At 38.1% G+C, this 21,978-nt stretch overlaps 1 protein-coding gene across 10 annotated transcripts in view; it reads left to right on the plus strand.

The window, feature by feature from the left end:
* The window catches only part of LOC124646053 (trithorax group protein osa-like), a 40,763-nt gene that overhangs the window by 9,574 nt on the left and 9,211 nt on the right, over positions 1-21,978 (plus strand). For 2 of the 10 annotated variants that reach the window (XM_047186074.1, XM_047186079.1), the window contains exons 1-15: positions 3,755-4,287; positions 9,036-9,155; positions 12,121-12,412; positions 12,738-13,024; positions 13,763-13,959; positions 14,044-14,963; positions 15,040-15,294; positions 15,477-15,760; positions 17,009-17,206; positions 17,590-17,737; positions 17,990-18,319; positions 18,730-18,847; positions 19,262-19,338; positions 19,726-19,843; positions 21,474-21,605. In XM_047186074.1, coding sequence (XP_047042030.1) covers positions 4,118-4,287; positions 9,036-9,155; positions 12,121-12,412; positions 12,738-13,024; positions 13,763-13,959; positions 14,044-14,963; positions 15,040-15,294; positions 15,477-15,760; positions 17,009-17,206; positions 17,590-17,737; positions 17,990-18,319; positions 18,730-18,847; positions 19,262-19,338; positions 19,726-19,843; positions 21,474-21,605 — 3,646 coding nt within the window. In that variant the 5' untranslated portion in view covers positions 3,755-4,117. The other 8 variants (XM_047186076.1, XM_047186084.1, XM_047186081.1 and 5 more) reach the window with 7 other exon arrangements.

The raw sequence follows: 21,978 nt of genomic DNA on the forward strand, positions 1-21,978 counted from the left end.
TGCTCGATAAGCTTGGAGTCCAATTTGTAGAAATAATTCTACCTAGTTTTGGGTACTATAGGTAATATTTCAGTGGTGAGGCACGTGACCTTGACCCCAGAGCATAGGCCTAACCTGCCCCAAAAGCGTTCAGTTATAAGTTGGCGGTCGATAAATAAGATGGGGTTCGCGCAAGCGCCAACATTCCCGCTCACCCAATCGATCTGTCCGCCCACGTGACGCAACGCATTTGCGGGGATTCTTTGCGGACGCCTCAGTCTTTATACTACAAATTTACAATTGAGCCACTGAAAGACCTAGGCTTTAAAGGGAGACCAGAGAAGCTGAGAAAAAGAAACCGTATAAGCAAACTATAGAATAAATTGTACAAAGTAGCTATTATTTTTCATTAAGGCATAGTGCTACCCATACAAATGCAAACCTTGAAATTAAGCACAAAAAACAATAAGAATGCAACGATCAACTTAGTCTATCTACCTAAGGCTCGTTTTTATATTTGGTCATAGTCAGCGTGAGCCAACAATTACGAAATATCATTATGACGTTAAGGTAGATGACGATAAATTCGTCATCCGTCTTCGTATTTTTAACCGACTATATGATTACACAACTTTATGAAAACAGGTGTTGTCCAAGGAAGGATAAAGGTTACTCTCACTAGTCAGCAAGGTTTTACTAGACCGTTTCTTAACACCACCAAGTTCCCGCCCTAATTTGGTCCTTATGGAACATAATCTGTCGCCAAGTAATTAATTTTAATGCACACATAGTTATTTATTAGTTTCAATTTCTTGTGATCACACATTTCGAAAGCAGAGTCATCTTGGTAAAATAGATCAATCTAGAATCAACATCATTCTGATATACCGAACTGAACAAAGAACATATTTATCTGTATGATGATAAGATAACAAGTAAATGCCTAATTTGAAGGTAAATAAGAAAACTGAGGGTTTGATTCATATGAAGGACTATGCGATGGGGACAAGACTAGAGTCCACCCGGTCCCCAACCAATATATTGCGCCATTTATATTCTCATTAGTTGTTTCATTTGATGAGATTATCTACGCTCCCTCGAGGTTGAAGCTCATCATTTCTTGTAAACATGATATTGGTTGAGTTCATTTAAACTTAACAGACTGTAAAGATATCTAAGTATGATGAGGAAAGTTTGTAGTCTAGTCATCAAACTAAATACAAGCAACATAAAAATTGCTTGACAAAATGGATATATCAATTTCATACTGTTATACTTGAAAAGGGAAGAGATGGCCATTATTATAATAACGTTAAATAAACTGGATTAAGAATTACATACCTATGTTCACCTGAATGTTTTCTTCAACCATTTGAAATGAGCGAATTTGAAGTAACTCATTTAAATAATTGGGTATGTTTTGACAATAGTAGCTGTTTTAGGATCATATTTTCTTGTTTTCAACGATAAAACTGATCCTTCAGTTAGGGGAATCATTACATACTTGTTGTCTACTTTCAGACTGTACTAGATCAGAGGAACCTACGTTCAGTATTGTCCTATATTAAATAAAAGTATGTACATGAAAAAAAACTATTGGAATGAAAATTGTGATTTCATAATTTTGATACAGTGTGAGGATTTTTGTAACCAAATCTATTACTAATTTCTTCTACTAGACTGAGTCTTAATAAATATTATCCTTAAAACTTTATGTTCTTATTGCCAGAGCTGCAGGTTAGATCTTTAAGTTTAGCAGCTCAGCTTGGTCGGAATTTTCCCAAATCCATTGGCCACTAGCCACAGACGTGAACATTTAAGAACGTTTGCTACTGGGTCACAGTCAGGATCACCACATGTTCGTTGCCTCCCATGGGCTCGAGGGTGCAACAACGAATTTCCGAACCCTGCTCTGTACGAGTTTCTGAAAACCCACAAAGTGATACCGTCCCGAGTCAGGAATCGGAACTCGGGCCAAGTGCATGGTATTTGCGTTCGCGAACATTTATTTAAAAATTTCTGGATTGCTAGTTAAAACTGTCATTTCACTAAAATTCCTTGCTCCTAATGTACCATACTGTGTCACCTGTGTCTCAAGGGACACACTATGTTGAGCCTTCCTAGCCATTTGTAAATAGGAAAAACCCACCTATAACCCGAATCACAAATTAATCAACTCATATTTCTCATTCTCACGTGAATCATTTTAGTCGGTCAATGTCAACAATAAGTAAAGCTCTTGGTATTTAGTACAGTTATGTGTATTTCTGAAAACATCTGAATGTGAATTGAAATAGGATTTTGAAAATGAACTAAATGAATGGGATAGATTAATGCAGTAGCACGCATGTAAATAAATAAATAGCCCTGTAGTGAACACGAAGATACCGGTGAAGCGGAATTAGAATGAAGTGCGCGGCGCGAGTCGCGGCGGCCGTGTGCCACGTCATTGCCGTGACCCACTGACATAGTTCCGCGGGGCCGCCTGCACCGATATCTGCACGCGCCGCGCTCTTCCTCTACTGCCCCTTTACTCTTTTACCTATCATTTGTATTTCAATGAATTTGAATCATAATTTATTCCCTGTTACGTTGGAAACTTATGATTTCAGAAATGTTAAATGCCAAACATTATATTTATTAACTCACTATCCTCGTATCTAGGTTGGTGTTATCATAGTATAATTTAAAATATATCTTACAATAGTTATCACATAGTTTAACCTAGTATGTGTTTAAATCATTATAAATATATTTTAAAGCATAATCACATATTAAAAACATAATATAGGTCATATGTTCTGTAAAATGTTACCTGTTTCTAGTTGTCTGTATTGTTTCTATCGTAGAGTTAAATAAAAATCTCGCTATTGAGTTATGCAATGGATGACCTTGTTATCTAAATTGTGCACTTGACACAAATACTGTTCCATTTCACTTTCATGTAGGTACGAGTGCCTACGTCACAGCTTACAACGTATCGTGGTCTGTCGCGCGATTTAGTCGTTTATTTTATGTCTAGTGTTATAAAAGACCTAGTTAAACCGTCACGATTAATAACAATCGTTTTCAATTATATAACAATAGAACATATTATTTATTTTATATTATTATTCTTATATTAAAACTAAATGAATGGGATAGAAAACCTTAAATTATACCCACGGTAACCTTTATAATATGTTATTCCTTTTTGATGAAATAATTAAATGAATATAATTATTTTTGCACCTCTGGCATTCGGTTCTCTTTCGATCAAATAAGTTATAAATAACTCATGCATGATATACCAAGTAGTTACTAGTAGTAAGAGTAGTCGTCTTGATAAATAAAATAAGTAATGGATTATTCATGTACTGTTTTTCACGACAAATAGAACTTAAGTTTTTAAAAGGTTTGCCTACATCGTGATGTTGATTGTTTATAATATTTTGGTCGTGTTTCGCAACAAATAGATGGCTAATGAAATAGCAAACAATTTTTTGTTATGTATTTATACGTCGTACTGAATCGTATTATACTCGGGTTTATTCGGCTAGTTGAGCGCGTCGTGTCGGTGAGCGAGATCGCAGCAGAGTTCGCTCAGTTAGAAGTGACGTTGGTGTGACTATAATAGCGATACTGTTCAGTCCGTCAGTCCACCTTCTCACGCTCTTGCTCTTAGCCTTCGCTGTCGTCGTCACCGTCGTCGCCGTCGACGTTCTGCGTCGTGTCGCGCCGCGCCGCCCGCCGTGTTGATAATTTGTAAAGCGCCGAACGAAAAGGATGTGTGTATATCTACGTCTCGCCTTTCAGTTGACTTTCATCGTCGTTTTGTAGCGAACGTTTCGCACGGATATCGATAGGAAATTGCACTATCACTACGTAATAAAGTTATTGCATGTCCTAGACGGCAAATATTACAATTTTACGAGACGTAATTCAAACTTCAGTACCTAGTTTTTTGTTAATTAGTTTTGTAGCAGAATTAAGAGTGTGAATTTAGAAACCTTCATAGTATTGAAAAATAGCGTCGCGGCGGTCGTGGCGCAATGCAGTGTATGTTTATATGCGGATACGTATTGTGCTGTTTAAAATTGATCCTGGGATACATACGTTTTTCAAATAGTGGAAGTGAACGCTTGAGTGTGTCCTAGCCATGCTACCTATGGTACAGACAGAACCTGTGCATTTCAATTGCGGGGTATCTGTCAATGTGGCCGCTTCCCCTCCGGCTACATTGCCACCCTCGCTTACACCGGATTCCGATGTGGATGAACTAGTCGACATCTTCTTCGACGTTGATGTTGCTGTCAACACATTGCCGAGGTAATTTGCTAAACAAAACATACAAATACATCGCTATAACAATTATAGCATGGAGCTAGCTCGTGAAACATAATACACTGAGTTTTAGCCTAATATTATTGTGTATTATACAGCCATAGCCTCAAACGTGCATTAAAATACGGCGTAGCATTATACAGCGATGGAAATCTCACATTCTTAATTTCATGCTGACATGTTTGTTTCACAAAGTTTATATGATTCGAAACGATATTTTGTATTGTAATCAGTCAAGTCACAACATCGGACCAATGACATACAATACCGAGACCCAGAATGATTGCGGGTCACATAATGAAGATAAAATTAGTAATAACGAATGATAAGAAAATATTAAACCAACAATATAACGCTAATCCATTTGCTTGATCTTGTGTTTGAGAATCAATATAGAAGGGGTTCTCGAAATAAGTAAAATTAAAATTGCGTAACAAGAAATGAAGTACGCTTGTTGTAAAACCAAGTGAAAATGTCGTTATCGTGGAGTTACATAAGTTTATAAATTTTAATTTTTATACTAGTCGATTGAGGCGTGTCTAATACGAAATTTTAAGGCTTCATTATAAACAATACTCTCAAGATGTTTGAAATAATTTCACCATAAGTATTTATTTATCAGTCATCACAAATATGAAAAGGTTAAAATCAATAACTCGATTGCAAATTAGATTTTAATATCTATGTTCAGTGCATATCATCTGCCTAGCCTTTTACATGTAATAACGTAATAATTCTATCAGTTCAGGAAGGAATCCTTCCATGACTCATGTGTTCATCGAGACAGCGGTTGTTTGTAAACCTTTCATGACAATGTGAAATTTTCCGTCACATAATTGATTAAATATTATAACTTCTTTTGCACATCATTTCCTGAATTAATTCAATCCGACGAGAAAGGTGCTCGATTAAACAAATATCCCCCTTAATATAACTATGTACATACCTATGCAGTACATTGTAATTATCGATATTTGTTCATTTGCTACCTACAATAACAAGTCCTATAGCTACAGTTATGCAGCGTTGCAATTAGTAGAAAATATAACTAGCAAAACAGAGCTCAGGTTTAATTTGCAATTTAAGTTCATTTTCTATCCCTGTCTTGTCACACAATAGTAATGAAAATAACATTTAATTAGCACCATCTGCGGAGATTCATCAAGCGGTCTAAATAAAACAAGCTAGTTTAAAAAAAAATCCTCTGGTACTGAGAGCAGGAGCCATCACCACGCACACATTGCGTTGTAGTCGTTGTTCTGAGCAAGGTTGCGAAGTTATATGAAAACACCGTTTCAGTATAATAATACTACAATAAATTAACGACAAAAGATGAGTTATTGTTTGTGCTAATTTATAATAAAAAGTCACGATTATTTTTATCTCTAATCCGTCTGCGATATTGCACACGTGTGTGCTGCTTACTGTAACTTGTAGCTACCTACATCACGCCGAGGTTTGTAAAATGAAGACCTCCTTGAACGATTTAATCCATTTCCTTTTCGCTAGATTCGGCGGTTTCAATTAAACTTGTGTAGCCAAAGGCATATTACTAAACCTTGATACTGAGTCGTATAGCATTCAAAGATACAAAAAAAGATGACGATATAGACGTTATTGGCTTCCATATCTGTAGATAAAGATTGTTTCAAACGATTTTCTTTCGCCTTATGATTGGTTTTGTAGAGTTGCGACTACGACAAGCTACAACTAGTTCAGATTCTAAGCATAAATAATCTCAATTACATTGTGGTAGGCGAATGATAAAGATTATTTCAAAGAATTGACTCATTTATGTGTAGGATATAATGCAATATCAGTGATTATTTTATAAGGAACAGGTGTGTTTCAGGTAAAATATGAATAGAAGTACATAGGCATATCAAAGATTTAAGCTTTGTAACTTTACCAATCCAAGCCATCAATCTTGAATAGTAACTTACACGGACTGATAGATATTCATATTCTGTGCATAAACGCTTCAAAATTACGTGTTTCTTTTACAGAAGAAGAAACCCCAGTTGACGTAACTATGTATTCATCGTAGGTACTGCACCCTCAACTTTCAAAAAGTGAAAGTCTTCAAAATCGGCCTAGTAGTTTTTGCGTGACGCTCTAAGTGATAGAACAAATACTAATAGGTGATACATACAAAGTAATAGTGTTTCAGCTCTCGAGGAAAAGATCATTATAGTTCAACTATCTATTCAATATTATATTTCATATGTGAATCCGTGTGTATAAGAACAAATACTTGCCTTGCTTCGCCAAAGACCATTGCTTTGTTTTGCAATTCACTGGTAAGTTAGTAAAAATAATCAAAAGTTTTATTTTATACGTGCTTGTAGAATTAGCTGAAATATTAATTATTCACTTAATTCTGTTAATAGAGGTGTAGCTATTTAGATTATTGATTTGTCGCTAGATTGCTGATTTTTCTGATCGACTTCTTCCGGTTACGTTAAATTACGTTCCCACTTTTCCAATATAAGGATAAGGTTGCTCTGCATTGGGCGTTGGTCCAGCGTAGGCGTTTCATGCCGTGTATTGAATCTGGGTTCAGAGTTTTAATGACTAATATGAGTTATTTGGTTAATCAAAATCAAAATATAATTCGTTGTAAATAAATTGACCTAAAATGGTATTAATCATATCACCAGGTCGCTTTTAATACATACTTTTACCACTCTATTGATGCAGTCAAATTCATGTAGTAGCAATAATTACATATTGTATCTCAAAACTATCATTAGCGTAGCCTCTCCGTAGCATTTGCGTAGCAACTGTGTAGCGTATCCGTAACATTTGCGTAGCGGCTACGTAGTATCGGCGTAGTGTCTGCGTAGCGCCTTCGTAGTTTCAAGAAATATCTTCACTTTAACTGTTAAGATATCGCGATTATTATTTATATCTTAAATACATTTTTAAATTGCTTTAATTAGAAGTAAAATACCAACATCAAGCCAAGCATTTGTTTTGCCCAAGTTTGTTTTAATTGTTAATTTCCTTGCAAGTAAAGTTAGAGTTTTAAACTATTTTTTTCTAGATGCTGGAATTTAATTATGAAAATATCAATTCAAGATATTTTTATTTATTTGATAGTGACAAATATTTACAGTTACTATAGCTATAATTTTCAAGAAGACTATTGTTAAAACATTGATAGGTTTGAGAGTTTAAGTGCCATACAATATAACGAGTAGAAGCTTGACTGGTGGATTATATAATTACGATTCGCGCGATCTTATAACTCTTTATGTTTTTACTCTCCATGGCTTCACTTGGAGTATAAACATCTTTTGAAAGTGGTTCCAATACTTTCGTAAAATGAAAGATATTTTTCATTACATGTACAAAAAGTTCGTTAGCTAATAGGTCGTGTAAACGCAAATAAAAATTAGCTTAACCCATTACTTTAGACCAAAAACGCCTTATATAAATATATTATTATAGTAATTTTTTACAAGTAGGTACATACTTAGTGATTTTTACCCGACGTCTAAGGTTTTTTTTTTTTATTATAAATACATAACAAGAAATCTCCACCGGATTAAAATCTCAACGCTTAAACAAAAGTCTCTCCAATAAAACGTATTACGCTACAATACGTACATACTTACAAGTCCCATAAACTATAACATTGTTATGTCAGAACTAGAGTCTCAGCAACACGGCCTTACTCGATGTAATAATATCAGATACAAGAGCTTATAATAAAGTTGCTTATGTTGGTAGTCAAGTAGTTGTCTCGATGACGAATACCTGTTGAGTAACGATTGAAAAAGCGAAACCTTCGACCGCGGAGCGCTGACAATGCTTACCAACTTTCACCTATTCGAATTTAAGTGTCAACTTAAATACAGCCTCAAATTAATATTGAAGTATGCTAATACAGCTATAGGGAAAAAAGTATCCGGGTTTGGTCCAATTACTTCGATCAATATTATTGATTATGCGCAAATGATCCACCCAATGTGTATCATCACTGTATTTCGCTTAAATTATGCACTGAACTCGAAATCAGACAGGATATGTGCATGTACTAGGAACTAGATAGAGGCTTCAAACATTTTCGAGAATTATTATACTATTTCTGGTCACGCTTGTGGCGCGTTGTTGTTATTCCGAACATTATTATTTCAAGGTTGTGCGGCCGTCGCAGTGAGGTTGCGTAGTGGGGCTCCTCGGTAGGCGTCGTTCAACTGGTATCTCTGTCCCTCTTTTGCATTAAGGTTCAGCTTACTCTGTACTTGGCATTTGATATGAGCCGCGTCAATGTGAACATAACTATTCCTTGATAGTCAGTCCATTACGATAGTGTACATCCTCACCTGGTTAAAGTTTTGATAATATATAAATACCTATTTTAAAACCTGAATAAATACAATACATTACTTGCTTATAGCAAGTATGAGTCATACTCTTGCACTATTATAATTATAAATTGACTGGGGAATCGACTGTATTGTAAAGAAAAAATGCTTCCTTTGTTATTATTTGTTTTAGAAGTAGAATTTAAGTAGATTTTCACCACCACTGTTACACTATTTTAGATTACATACGTAGGTATCTTTATAAAATAGAACATGTTTATTTTTCACAAAAAGGGAATGTCTATCAAATCACCATTCATCAAACATCATTGTATTGTAACATACTTATATTTTTTTGTAAGATATTGTTACAAATCATCATACTTTAATAATAGTTTATTTTGTTTGCTGCTTCTGTAGAATTGAATCCTGTGACCTCCAACTGGGAGACACATGGAGGGGGATGCAAGGCAAGATGAGCGTGACAGCGCCGGTTAAGAAGATAAGAAAAAAGTCAGACAATAAGCCACAATCTCAAATGTACGTATAATACGCTTGATACATTGGTGGAAATGTCTGGGTTTTTAAATTAATGCCTATTTTCCTTAACGTGTTGTGCTTGCATTATTTTCGTGTTTAGTACACCAGTCTCAACGGAAGCCGGAAATAGAGTACAGGCGTTAGAAACAAAACCTCTTTTGTTAGTTTATCAATACACAGTATTTAAATAAGCCTAGTTTTTTTGCAAATTCGTTGCAATAAATTCAATGGCATACAATTGAATGTTTTATAGCGAACGTGTTTTGAGCTGAGTAGACGAAATACTGGTAGGTAACTTGTTAAATGTACTATTGAACCCGGCGTAGTTTAAAGCTTGTACAATACATGTACATATATGAGTTTTAAATATGTTTGTAATTATTTACATAATTGTCGAGCAAACTGGGTATTTTTATTATATTCGTATACAAATTATAAGGCTTAAATAAAAGAACTCTAGTGTCGGGTGTTGAAGGTTACATTCACACCTATCGTTATCAGGAGAGTTTAAATTATTACTACCGATATACGATCACTAGGTCAACGTGTCAAAATAAAACTTCATGAAGAATATTTACTTATTTCAATGTTTTGTGGCTTACTATGTCCCCAATACAGGTGAGCTATATCTGTGTTATATGTACTTAATTGTTTCTTGTTGTAATATTATTAAGTATTTATTTAATTATGTATGAGTTCAATAAAGTTTTGTCATGTTTGGCCTTCAAGGGTTGCTTTATTTGGAAATCTTAAAATTATCTTTGTCAGCCTGGTGGCATGCAGTAACTGAAAAAAAGTTCAGCGAAAAAGTTATTCAATTATTAGAATAATGATTTTGCTATTAAAATGCATTAAACAAAATTTGTATTCAATGTGTAAAAGAGAGCAATATGCTGCTTAGAAGTTTTTGAGGGGGGAATTCTGCGTCCTTGTCGCGCAAAACGGTTACTCTGCTGCGAGGTGTGGAGTTGCTGTGGCGTTTTTTGCATTGTGACGTCAGCGTGAAGTAGTTGTCTTTGTCTAGCAAACTATTTTAAATCACTAATATGTACCACGTTTCATTACATATTTCACTATTGCTTGTCTTCATACAAATATAAATAAAACTATAAAAATATAGACACATACATGGATTCATCAGCAAAGCTCTGCAACCAATATTATCTTATTATATTGTATTGTTATAATTATGTGTTCGTGCTATTACTATGAATTGTTTATTTATGCAAGTATGCAAGTAATGTTTTTGATATTGTTACTCGGTTCATGCATGATTTATTATTTTAATCTTATAAAATCACATAATGGGCGGTTTTAGTTCAATTACAACAGGGCTGTGTGGTTCGGAAAAAATAGTTCCATGGCATTATTAAAATTTGCGTTTCTTGTACGATTCTCCCTGAATTAACACAAATAGTACTCTAATACAAATATGTACTTAGCCGAAATTTAGGTGTTATAGAGGTTTCCGTTCCGAAAACAAAAGACCTTCAGCATGACATCTCCATTTCTTTATATACTCTTAATAAGTTTGTTTTTTGGAAACCGTATCGCAGTAAACGCATACATATGTTACCCACCCCTTTTTAGCGCACTAATTGGTGACTGAAACAATAACCCTCACTGAAACATTGTTCATAGTAAAGTTTACTTTCTATCTTCATCTCTTCTCTTCTATGTAGGATGTATTAAATAACAGGGACTTAGCATGAAAATAAGTTGAAAATGCCTGATAATGAACACTTTCTCAGAATCTGTGTACATGCATGGAATTTGCAAATGTCATTTGTTTTATAAATTTTATTTTTGCTGGCTGGGTGTTTTTGATATTGTACCCTCAATGTCGTATTGATGTTGTTGCAGAAGCAAAATACCTGATTTCTTGTTTTTAGATATATTGGAGTGCTATTGTTTCTGCAGAATAATGATGTGTGTGAAATTCTGTGATGGTATTTGTTGTGTTGTTGATATAAGGAATTGCAAAATTATTCATCATGCGGTATTTATTGGATTTCGATTAGGTTGATACGGTCAAAAAGTTTTATCCGCTGTCAGATTTATCCTAATTACTAGGGCCCATAGCTAAGAGACCAGAAGATGAGCTGTTTTAGTAGGTACCTGAACGAAACGTTTTGGGTATGATGGCCGGGTCCGGATTCAGGTTCAATGTAATGGTTAGCCAATAGGAAAATTTTAGTACTGACAAGGAGCCTGATCTTTGTAGAAACTTCTTCACACAATACCTTAGCATAATGAGCATTCAACAATTTATAACACCTTAAGTAAAAATATAATTTTATCATAGGAAAGATTGTTATTTGTTGTAAAATCCGTAGCTTTAAAAACTCACAGAATTATCTCATTTTGGGATATGGTTATCCTACTTACGGGAAATCTGATATCAATGTCTGATGTGTGTTTTCACATATTTTTTCTTACTCAAAATTTCATTCTTTATATCTATGTTATGGGACTAGAAGCCAGATTAATAAAACATTTGGTTTAAGGCTTATCACGGTGTTGGGACTCATTAAAAGGTGTTATTGGTGCCATTCTAGTATTTATATTTGATGGGTTCTTTCATATGGCCCTACATTGACAGTTTACATAGCTAGAGGAACAATTTCAGTAATTAATATTATTTTGTAATAAGAGCCACGCTGGTTGTAAAATCTTTTTCCATTTTTTCACAAACAATTTACTGGACCTAAGTCCGTGGTCTAATCTTATAATTTGATGAATTAAAAAGCATATAATTTTTAAATTTCATTTTTTTGTGTAACTGTATTATTCATACAATACCCATAACATGATAATACTCTTCAACCATATCATTTAGATATAGATATGTGGAAGTCTCAAAACTCGATTATCACGCCTATAATGATAATAAAAAATATGATAATATTCAAAAAGTAGATTACGAGCCTCAGATAGTGATTCAAGATGTTTATTTGATTTTCAGAAATAAGTGTCACAACGAGAAGAAGCGACGGGAACTCGAAAACGAAACCATAAATCAGCTTGAAGAGCTTCTCGGCACCTGTCTCGCTGAAGTAAAGCAGCCGGACAAGAACGGCATCGTACGCGAGGCCACCCGGCAGATCCAGGAGGTGCTGCGGCGCCGGCGGGAGTGCCCCGAGGAGTGTCCGCTGCGCGTCGCCCAGTGCCTCTCGCCCGTGCAAGCCGGCGAGGTCAGCTCCACACAGCCCTCCTGCGCTGGGTTACATTACTCCGAGCTCACATCACTAATCGAGGTATTTTATTTCATTCATTTTAATAAGTTTTATCCTGTTTTGTTACATGAAGCACTGTTGACAAATGTTTTAGTCAATAATGATCTAACTAGCTTAACACGGTTTTTATTTTATTTTAATATATTGGCAATATGGGTAGTATGCCATTGAGAAGTTAAACATGCCATTTTGTTTATATGTTAAATCTGTTTTGTTTTTATCAGTAGGTACGCATACAAACGTGCAACAATGTTGTAAACATTCATGCATTTTTTCTTATAGAAACTTACATATCTTGCAGGTGTTATCTATAAAGTAAACTAAACAACTTAAATAACTGTTTTAGGCGCTCAAGCACTACACCGGCACCCTCGGATGGGTTTTATTGGAAATAAACTCAAAGGCTGAAATAGAATGTATAACCGAAAACATTAAGGAGCTCACTCTGCAAGACAGAACAGAGTTATACAAGAAATCGATATTCTCGCTTTTGCATGTCAAAGATCATGTAAAATTAAGACCGTTGTTAAGAAATATACAAACCTTTAACTGGGGTTCAGGAGAAATCGACAAATTTCAAGCTATACAAGCTCGTCTTCTTATCAAAAACTCCAATGGGACTGACAGTGCTGGGTAAGTTTCATAAAGTTAATTTTATTAAGTTGGATATTCAACAAAATAAAGCCGTCAAGGTGTTGAAAGACATCGAGACATCGGGTAGCACTATTGATATGGACGTGTTTTGCTATTTCATTGTGATAGTAGATGGTGACGGTCGAACGATAAGGGGCCGATTACTTGTTACTAATACGTATTAAAGTCGAGTAACGCAGAACTACTGTAGGAATCTATTTCACAAATGAAGGCAATACTGTGCATAACAATCTAGAATATTACGCAGTTGTAGGTACTAGCTTTAAATATTTTCTTTATAAGCGTATAATATTAAACAAGACTGTTTATCGTCGTTTGAGAGTAACTCAACACAATTGATATTGAGAAGTAAGCTACGTAATAGATGTACTTAATACCTATGTTGTGGATAAATAATTATATTACGTGTAATTTTGAGTTCGGGCTACGAAAAGAAAAGGACCACTATTCAAACTTACATGTTAACTTAGAATGTGCAGTAGTTTGCTTTAATGATATGTCTTTGCTGTGGGGCGTGCCTTATTAACAGATAATCTGTGCAGATAGGTGGTTTAAGATTAGCAAATTACTGATTTCAATGGTGAGTCAACAGTAACAACATACGCATTATAGCTTAATAAACGAGTCTTATAATGTTCTATTTTTATACATAAGGGTAAGTTGCATTTGCTTTAACTATGAGAACTGTGTTGTTCGATGATTGTTTTCGTTGGTCAGGTACGCGGAGTGCGTGATCCACGCTGCGCCAGTGCGCGGCTCGTCCTCGGAGGAGGCCGGCTCCGTCATGTGCGTCATCCGGCGCTGCGAGGACGCGTCGGCCGCACTTCTCCCCGGCGACGGCGGCCCGCCCGCCATCACCGCCAAACACTCCGATCACATCGTCTTCAGATTGGATTGTAACTTCATTATTTTATGTAAGTCATTACACCACATCCTGAAAACTTATAAAAGGAATTCTCTGCATCTGTCTGATAACAAAACTTTTTTTCTTCTTTCAGTTTGTGATTTAAGTGGAGTGGAAAACTTAATAAACACTTCTAAACCCCTGGTGGGTACTCGTTATTTGGAACTAGTTGAGAATTGTGATCGTATTCGCGTAGCCGCGCACTTACAAGAAGCCGTGTGTCTTCCCGCGCCGCCAGCTATCAGTGAACCATTTCGGTTGCGTATCGCTCCTGATAGACCTTGCTTCAGAGTCGTAGCGCGGTCACGTCTATTTAGAGCGAAACCGTCGTCGGGCGAGCCGGATTTTATAATGTCCACGCACACCGTCCTGGGCGACGAAGACATGGATCTCCTCGAAACAGACGGTCCTCGGCCACCAGTTGGCGGGCCGCTCATGACGTCTGTTGCTAACGGAGAATCCTCTACGTGTGAACCACGATATCGGTCACCTATAAGTCCCAATGATGGCAATCCTTTCCTTAGTGAATTCGACCTGGAACCTTGGGCATCGTCTTTGCTCGGCGAAATGCCCAGTGAAGACTCAAAAGACCGCAAAGAGAGTGTCCCCGAAACTCACTCGCAACCCTTAACGCCGCGGGCACCGCCCACACCGGGAGAGGGACCACCTTCGAATCAGCCGGCCGAGGAGCCTAATAGACTTCGGAGTCTCCTTAGTAAGAAACCAATGCCGGGAAATGAAGGTGCGGTGAACTCGAACAATCGGATACTAAAAGATTTGCTGAAACAAGAAGACGAAGAGGCTACAGGGAGCGAGACGTCAGCGCCGCACACGCCGCACACGCCGCACACGCCGCTGACGCCGCACACGCCGCACACGCCCAGCGCCGCGCTGTCGCCGCTGCACTCCGCGCAGCCGCGCCCGCCGCCGCACGCGCTGCACGCGCCGCACCAGCCGCACCAGCCGCATCCCGCGCCGCAGCACCATCACAACAACTCCGACGTCTTGCTCAGGGTGAGTCTCCTTATCACTAACCCGCTACCTCACTACCAGTTATAAATATCATTACAAACAACTTTACTACCCTCAGATATTAAACGACAAGTCGGACGAGGATGCCGAGGAGAACCGAAGAAATTCTGGTGACGGGAACCGAGGCGTGTCCCAACCTAGCGCTCTGCTATCCCAATTGCTCTCCAGTAGTAATGGGCCGTCTGGCAATGGACGACAGCAGGATAACAGCGACAATTACATGGAAAGAATGGCCGGAGTCAAACGCAAGTTCGAAGAAACTAATAAAGGAGCCCCAAGTAATCCTAAAAGGTCTACGCCTGAAAACCAGCAGGTATTTATTACCCACAAAGATATCATTTTATTATGTTCCTATTGACAACATTTTGAAAATTATTTCTACAGCGAGAGTTTCATTCAAACCGAACTGGAACTGGCAATCATGGACTAATTCTAAGATGACCTTTCCTTCTTTGAAATATAGATCAGTATATCTAATTGTACATTAACTTTTAGGTAACGTCGAGCGCGCTCCCCGCATCATCGGCGGCGTCATCGACTGCCACGAGTCCGGCCACGAGCAGCAGCCCGGGCATGAGCCAGCTGTGTCAGAAGAACCAGATCCTGGTATCCCTGCTAGCGCGGCAGCAGACCACGCCCACCACGCCCCTGCCCCTCCCCAACCCCAACCTGCGCGCGTACGGGCCCACCGCGCGGCCACGCCCCCCGCCGCCGCCGCAGATGCCGCCGCAACGACATTTGCACTCCACGTTATCCAACATATTGACCGGAGCCAACCAGTAAGTCCCTTCTTAAATACTGTTTACTGTTTCTTTTATTTGTGGGAAATCATCAAATTATTGTGGGTGTAGGGTGAGGGAGTGTCTAACTGACTAAAATCCACTATAAAAAAAAAATAAGAAAAATAAGAATTATTATTTGCGGAGACACGGTTATTTTGGTTACAGGTATTACAGGTATTTTGGTTTGGTTAGATCCAGCATATCTCACCGCTGAATCGGTATGCAAATTTATAGTAGACACTGGTACATACTACATTATAGTAAGTTCAACTCAGTCGTGCGCGCGGCCCTATGTGTGGGTAACCCTTGTACATATACAGTGACTTTGTGTGCGTGACAAGAGGTACAGTCGGGTACAAATACAGTTATTTAGGGGTTGTATACGGCTGTTTAAAGTACAGTTATTACGTAATTTAGTTTATTTATTTATAATGATTCTGTATCGCTACTTGAAAAATCAAATGATGAATTTTCGGATTCGCTACTTTCACCAATGTTAATTATAAATTCTGACTCCATGTCAAAATGTCTATAGTATTCTTCTTTTTTCTTTTGTACATGTCGACAAGTATTACCCAACATCCCTTCATCAATTTGACTTAAACGTTAATTTATGAGTTTCATTATTTCCGTCTTATTTTGGTCGACATTATGCGAAGCAATATAATTTTTTAAAATTCCCCACACATTTTGTTTCCATTATTATACTAAATTATAGGTCTTTTACATTCTTAGTCCACACATTTATTTATTGTCCGCGTACCCCGAGCTAGAAAATATGTAAGGAGTATTTAATTCATCTTAGATATTTCACTTCATTTATTTCTTAGATACTGTCAATGTCAATTTGAAAAGCCGTATGAGAAAATAATGATAAACTGTAAAATGTAATAATAAAAAGCTTTGAATGTTGTTTCATTTTTTTGAAACGCTACCTGACTCCTTAAAACATTTTCTCCGTGAAGAACTAGACATTTTCGTAAACGACTGTACCCATAACAAAAAGCGATGAGAACACGTCATGCTCGGACGACGTCACTGTCACACGAATGAAAGTTGTATATTTACAAGCCGACGCACACATAGGGCCGCGCGCAAATCTGAGTTGAACTATCTATAACATAGCTCATGTTCCTTCTTAAGCCCTTTTATGTACAGCGGTTCCTCTTCCGAACAATCCCGCAGCTCCGGCGGGCTTTGTTAACATCTGTTTGGTAGGTTTTAACTAGTGTTGCAATGTTATAGCCGGCCGAACAACATGAACGGCGGTAGCGGCGTCCCGGCGGAGGGCGGCGGCGCGGCGCTGGGCTCGAGCCACCTGCAGATGGTGCTGCAGAGCGGCGCGCTGGCGGCCGGAGCTCGCTATCCTGCGCCGCATGCTATGCAGCATTACCCGCAGCAGGCGCCCGGACACGTGTATAACAACCAGCCGCCACAGACAACGTTAGTATACATACCAGTCTTACGTTAACATTGGACGATATAATGCTTATTCTTAAATCAAATCATTTATTTATATATCAAAGTTCACACGAAAATTCAACATTGTTTCTTAAAATCTAAACATATGTGCTAACATTATAATTGCTTGAACTAGGTTGAAACCTTTGTCTCAAGCGAAAATAGAGCTTATTTGATAATTTGACAATATAAATTGACAATCTAATATACAAGCTAACATCAATTAAAATACATATTTTTACTTATACCTTATTTATTACTGTTTGTGTCTGCAATCGAATCCCACCCTATTCAATAGTTTTAATGTGCACGGGTACTTAGAAATTGTATTTTTGCCTTTCATTGATTTCACACTTTAATTACAGAAGTAATAACGTGCGACCTCAAGGCGGTCCTGCTGGTGACAGCGAGGTACCGAGTGATCTCACACTGTCCGACATTCTGGACGAGGTGATCGAAAACATGCCCGACGCTGACCGCCCGCAGCCTGATGTCAATGTGCGGCAACGACAGGTACGCTATCAAATTATTCACTTTACTTTCTCTTGTCTTATTTCTATTTTGTATTTTTTTTTGTTAAATTGATGTCTTTGTAAAATATATGTTTGTTTAATCTTAGAGTCGTGTTTGTTGCACTGAAGTTACAATTGGTATCAAATAGCTTAATCTGCACATAGGCGTGTCCGTAGGTATAATCGTAAAACCGCACAAAACTATACATATGGCATTTTGTTGACATTTTAATAAAAAAATGTGTTATTGTAGGGAATGAAAGAGAAGAACGCGATGATCAATGCGATACGACAGAGCTTGATGCAATACGAGGCGGTGGGTAAGAGCCCTGGGGGTTCGAGTCCGAGTGCTGGGGCTGGGCCCGGGCCCGGCGTGGCGGCGGGCGGCGCTGCGCGGGCGGCGCCGGCCGGGTACGGGGCGCCCGTGTCGCCGGGCTCGCCCGAGCCGCGCGAGCGCTGGCGGGCTCTGCAATGCGGGCTCCCGGGCTATGCGGACCCGGCGCGGGCGCGGGCGCTGGTGGAGCAAGAGCGTGCTCGGCTGCTGCAGCTACAACGCACGCAGCAGATGCTCGTATCACCTGAGGTAATCATACTGACCACTTGTGTTCCTTTTCTATTGCAGTGTCAAAATTTTCACTAACCTACATTGAGCAAGTGTGGTGATTAACGCTCAATCCTTCTCCGTGTGACAGGAGGCCTGTGCCCAGCAGTGTGACGATAAAAAGGCTGTAACGGATATAATTTTCTGAGCCTTGAATTCTAGTTTTTCACCCCTAGTAAAAATCTAAGAATAAGGAAAATAAAGATATTTTTCCGCACATAAATAAATTTGCTGTGTGCTTGTTAAGAGACAACACAACAGTTATACTTAAACTTGCTAAATACAAAATGTGCCAATATTTTTCAAACAACTTTCTAGATAAGTTAAATAATGTGAATGGGCACGTTAGCAAGTTGAAAGTCCAAAATTCAATTTAGAATGTTTGCCCACAGGCTGCTGAGCAACCTCAAGCTGATTTAGGCTCGACTATCAACGCCCTCGTTTCCGCCACGCCCCCTAATGTAGCTTTAACACGAACGGACTATCACCATCAGATGTATCACCAGAACAGTAAGTGATAATCACTATCTACTACTTACACTGAACAAAAACTATTTATTTATACTTTATTTACAAAAAGTAAAAAGTACAGTCAACCATCGGGTTAAAGGGAAATAATAAATAGGAACAAAAAGTAACTTATGTAACGAAAAAACATTAATATGAATAAAAACATAATACAATTCATAAATACTCGATACACAGGCCAGATATATAAAATATCAATATTATATAAACACACCATAAGAATAAAATACAAAATCAATAAGAGTGACTTTATCTTGAAAATATCGCCGGCCGTATTTCTTCACTGTCTCTTGATTATATATTTTTTAAAGATTTCAAGACACATGATTTATGTTAATACAATAACAATTAATGATGTCAACTATTTGATTTACATTCGTACTTGTTTATTTCCAGATCAAATGGGTCCAAATTACGGTACAAATAAAATAACCACGTCGCAACAGAACCCGATGCTCAGCCGACAGTTGAGTGTAAGTAAAGATACGATTTTACTTTTTGAATTAATATTTTAATCGGTCAAAAATGTTGTGGGTTTTTGACATAATGAATGTGATTAGAAAAAGAGTAAAACTGAAAAGAGGCTGAGAGGCGTCGTTATAACTTTAATAAAATAAAATGATTAATATTGGAACATCACAAAAAAATGGAATATCTAGATTGCTAACTATTTCTTGATACCTATTATCTTTTTGTATTATTCCGTACGAGTGATATGTTTTTTTCCAGTTGTTTATTCCTGAGATAAATCTAGAAAATAATTTAGACTGATTTATTTTATATTATTATGCGTTAAAGTAAGTTGTACTTGGTACTTGATCATGACAAGTGTAAGTGAATAGTGCTATATGACGTTGCAGGTGGCGGGTTCGGGCGCGTACTCGCACAGCGGCGGCGTTTCCACGCACACAGCGGCCGCGCTACACACGCCCATGACGCCCGCGCAGCCCTACCACCGCCCGCCACGCCCGCATCTAGGTAACACACACACACACCACATATACACACACATATCACAACTACAGTGTGATTACGATACTCTCGTGAAACAAAGGAAGGAAAGATGAGCGGAGATGCCGTAAGGCAGCTAGGCTTCTTGTAGATCAAGTAACCACAGCTAACGAGGTGTTCGGGTTCCTCGTCAAATCAGGACAAATATGTAAAAGAATGATGATTTGGTTTTTTCAAAAATGGGTTCTAAAGAAGGCTTATGAAGGCGGAGCTAGTAACATTCCTCGTCTTTCGAACATCCACGTTTTTGGCACGCTACTTTTTTTTGAGATTTTGCGTTATGACATCTCCGCTAGTAATTTTTTTCTTTGTGGACAGACGGTACCTTTCTTTAAACTCGTTTTGAAAAGATAACTGACAAGGCGATGACGAGAGCTATCGTAATCACACTGCTATGCGCATACCAGTGACTTTGTCTTAGTGACAACCAAAAGCTATAAATGCTTCAATAACTCAATTCAAAGGTAGTTGTTATTGCATATTGGTTCTTGTTAACAACATTGCGTATCTTTACCTAAAGATTTATGTATTTTACAATTTGATTTTAATTTACATACAATTAAATTGGCACTATTACAAAAGTCACAAGTGAGCGCCTTCCTTATTAACATTGTACACTCGTTTGCGCAAAACTATGCGATATTACAGCCTTATATCAGATTCTTAATACATAAGAACTTGATATAAGACTGATGCGCCAATGAATGTAGAATTGTTATACAATTGATCTTATGAAACATAAACTGTGTATTTCGATTTATTTGAACAGTCCAAAGTAATCCTAATAACCAATAATTATGAATTATCAGCACATAATGGAATTTCCTCAAAAATATCAAAATGCACAGATCGTTCGTTCATTAAAAGTAAAGAAAGTATTTTCCTAAAAGTTACCTTTTTTTAACATCAAATTAAATAGTACTAACGTGCGCATTTAAATAGTCAAAATAAAAAAACTTTAAAATTATGAGAGGGGTGGTCTTGTGGTTATATTTTACTTATGTTTTGGAAGTAGTTTGCTTATCTTTTTTAATAAGGTGATCAGATATTTATTTACTTAAGTATAGTATGAATTTATACAATTTATTATACATTGGTTTTTTGTACGGCTTTCCAGTAAAACTAATAATGATACATAAAATTTTGTAGATATCATAGATTAGAAATTTGCCAATCGGTTTTATACTTCAGAGCATGAAAAAAAGAAAAGCATGTCCCGTAGAAATTTAGTAATAGCGTGTCCTGCCGTATCTGGATAATTTTCCAGAAATCTTAGACAAAAAACTTAATTGCATGTCTATGGCTTCACTATCCGGTACCTTTAAAATCTTATGAATGCAAGTCTAGTAGCAACGACAAGAAAAACGCGGTGAACGCTAACTTACCTGGAGTTAGTAGCCGCAGTGGTGATTAAAGCGAGTCGGTCATCATATCGTCGGTGACGCTCGGCCGACACGGTATTCGCGCGTTCCACCTCGAGTCCCTTATTCCCCAATCCCGCCGTTACGGCGGACAGGCGCATCGAATTAGGTAGGTCGGGCAACGGTCACCGCGGAGTGCCCCTTGCCCGTAGTACTTAACGCGGCGTGTGTGGCAGTGGGAGGCTACTACGAGGAGGGCGGCGCGGGCGCGGCCGGCTACTGCGGCGACTACGCGCGCTGCGGCCCGCCGCACCCGCACCCGCACCCGCACCCGCACGCGCCGCACCCCACCCTCGACCACCACGCATGTGAGTATCGCATACCGCCACCGCTCTCGCTCAGGACCTTTGCGTTAATGTCTACCGAGCATCGGATGCCGATCGACACGTCGGCCACCGAGGTAAGCAACCGAGTAGTGGTCGAATCTACGTAGCCAAAGTTTCTCTTCCGATATCTATCGCTCTGCATGATTAATATTAATCTATTGCATTCTGCGCTTCAAAACCTTCGCTTACCTGATATGAATGCGGAACACGTTAGTTATTCGATGGTCCCGCATCGGACAGAGCGACAAACCAGACTCTCGGATAACCGAATGCATCGTGGTAGGGTCTGGCAAAGGTAGGAATTGATTAACAGTTTCTGGCTCAAGTCATGTGGAACGGATGCGGCAAATGCGAA

The sequence above is a fragment of the Helicoverpa zea genome, chromosome 3 (assembly GCF_022581195.2).
Source record: "Helicoverpa zea isolate HzStark_Cry1AcR chromosome 3, ilHelZeax1.1, whole genome shotgun sequence".
Lineage (NCBI taxonomy): Eukaryota > Metazoa > Arthropoda > Insecta > Lepidoptera > Noctuidae > Helicoverpa > Helicoverpa zea.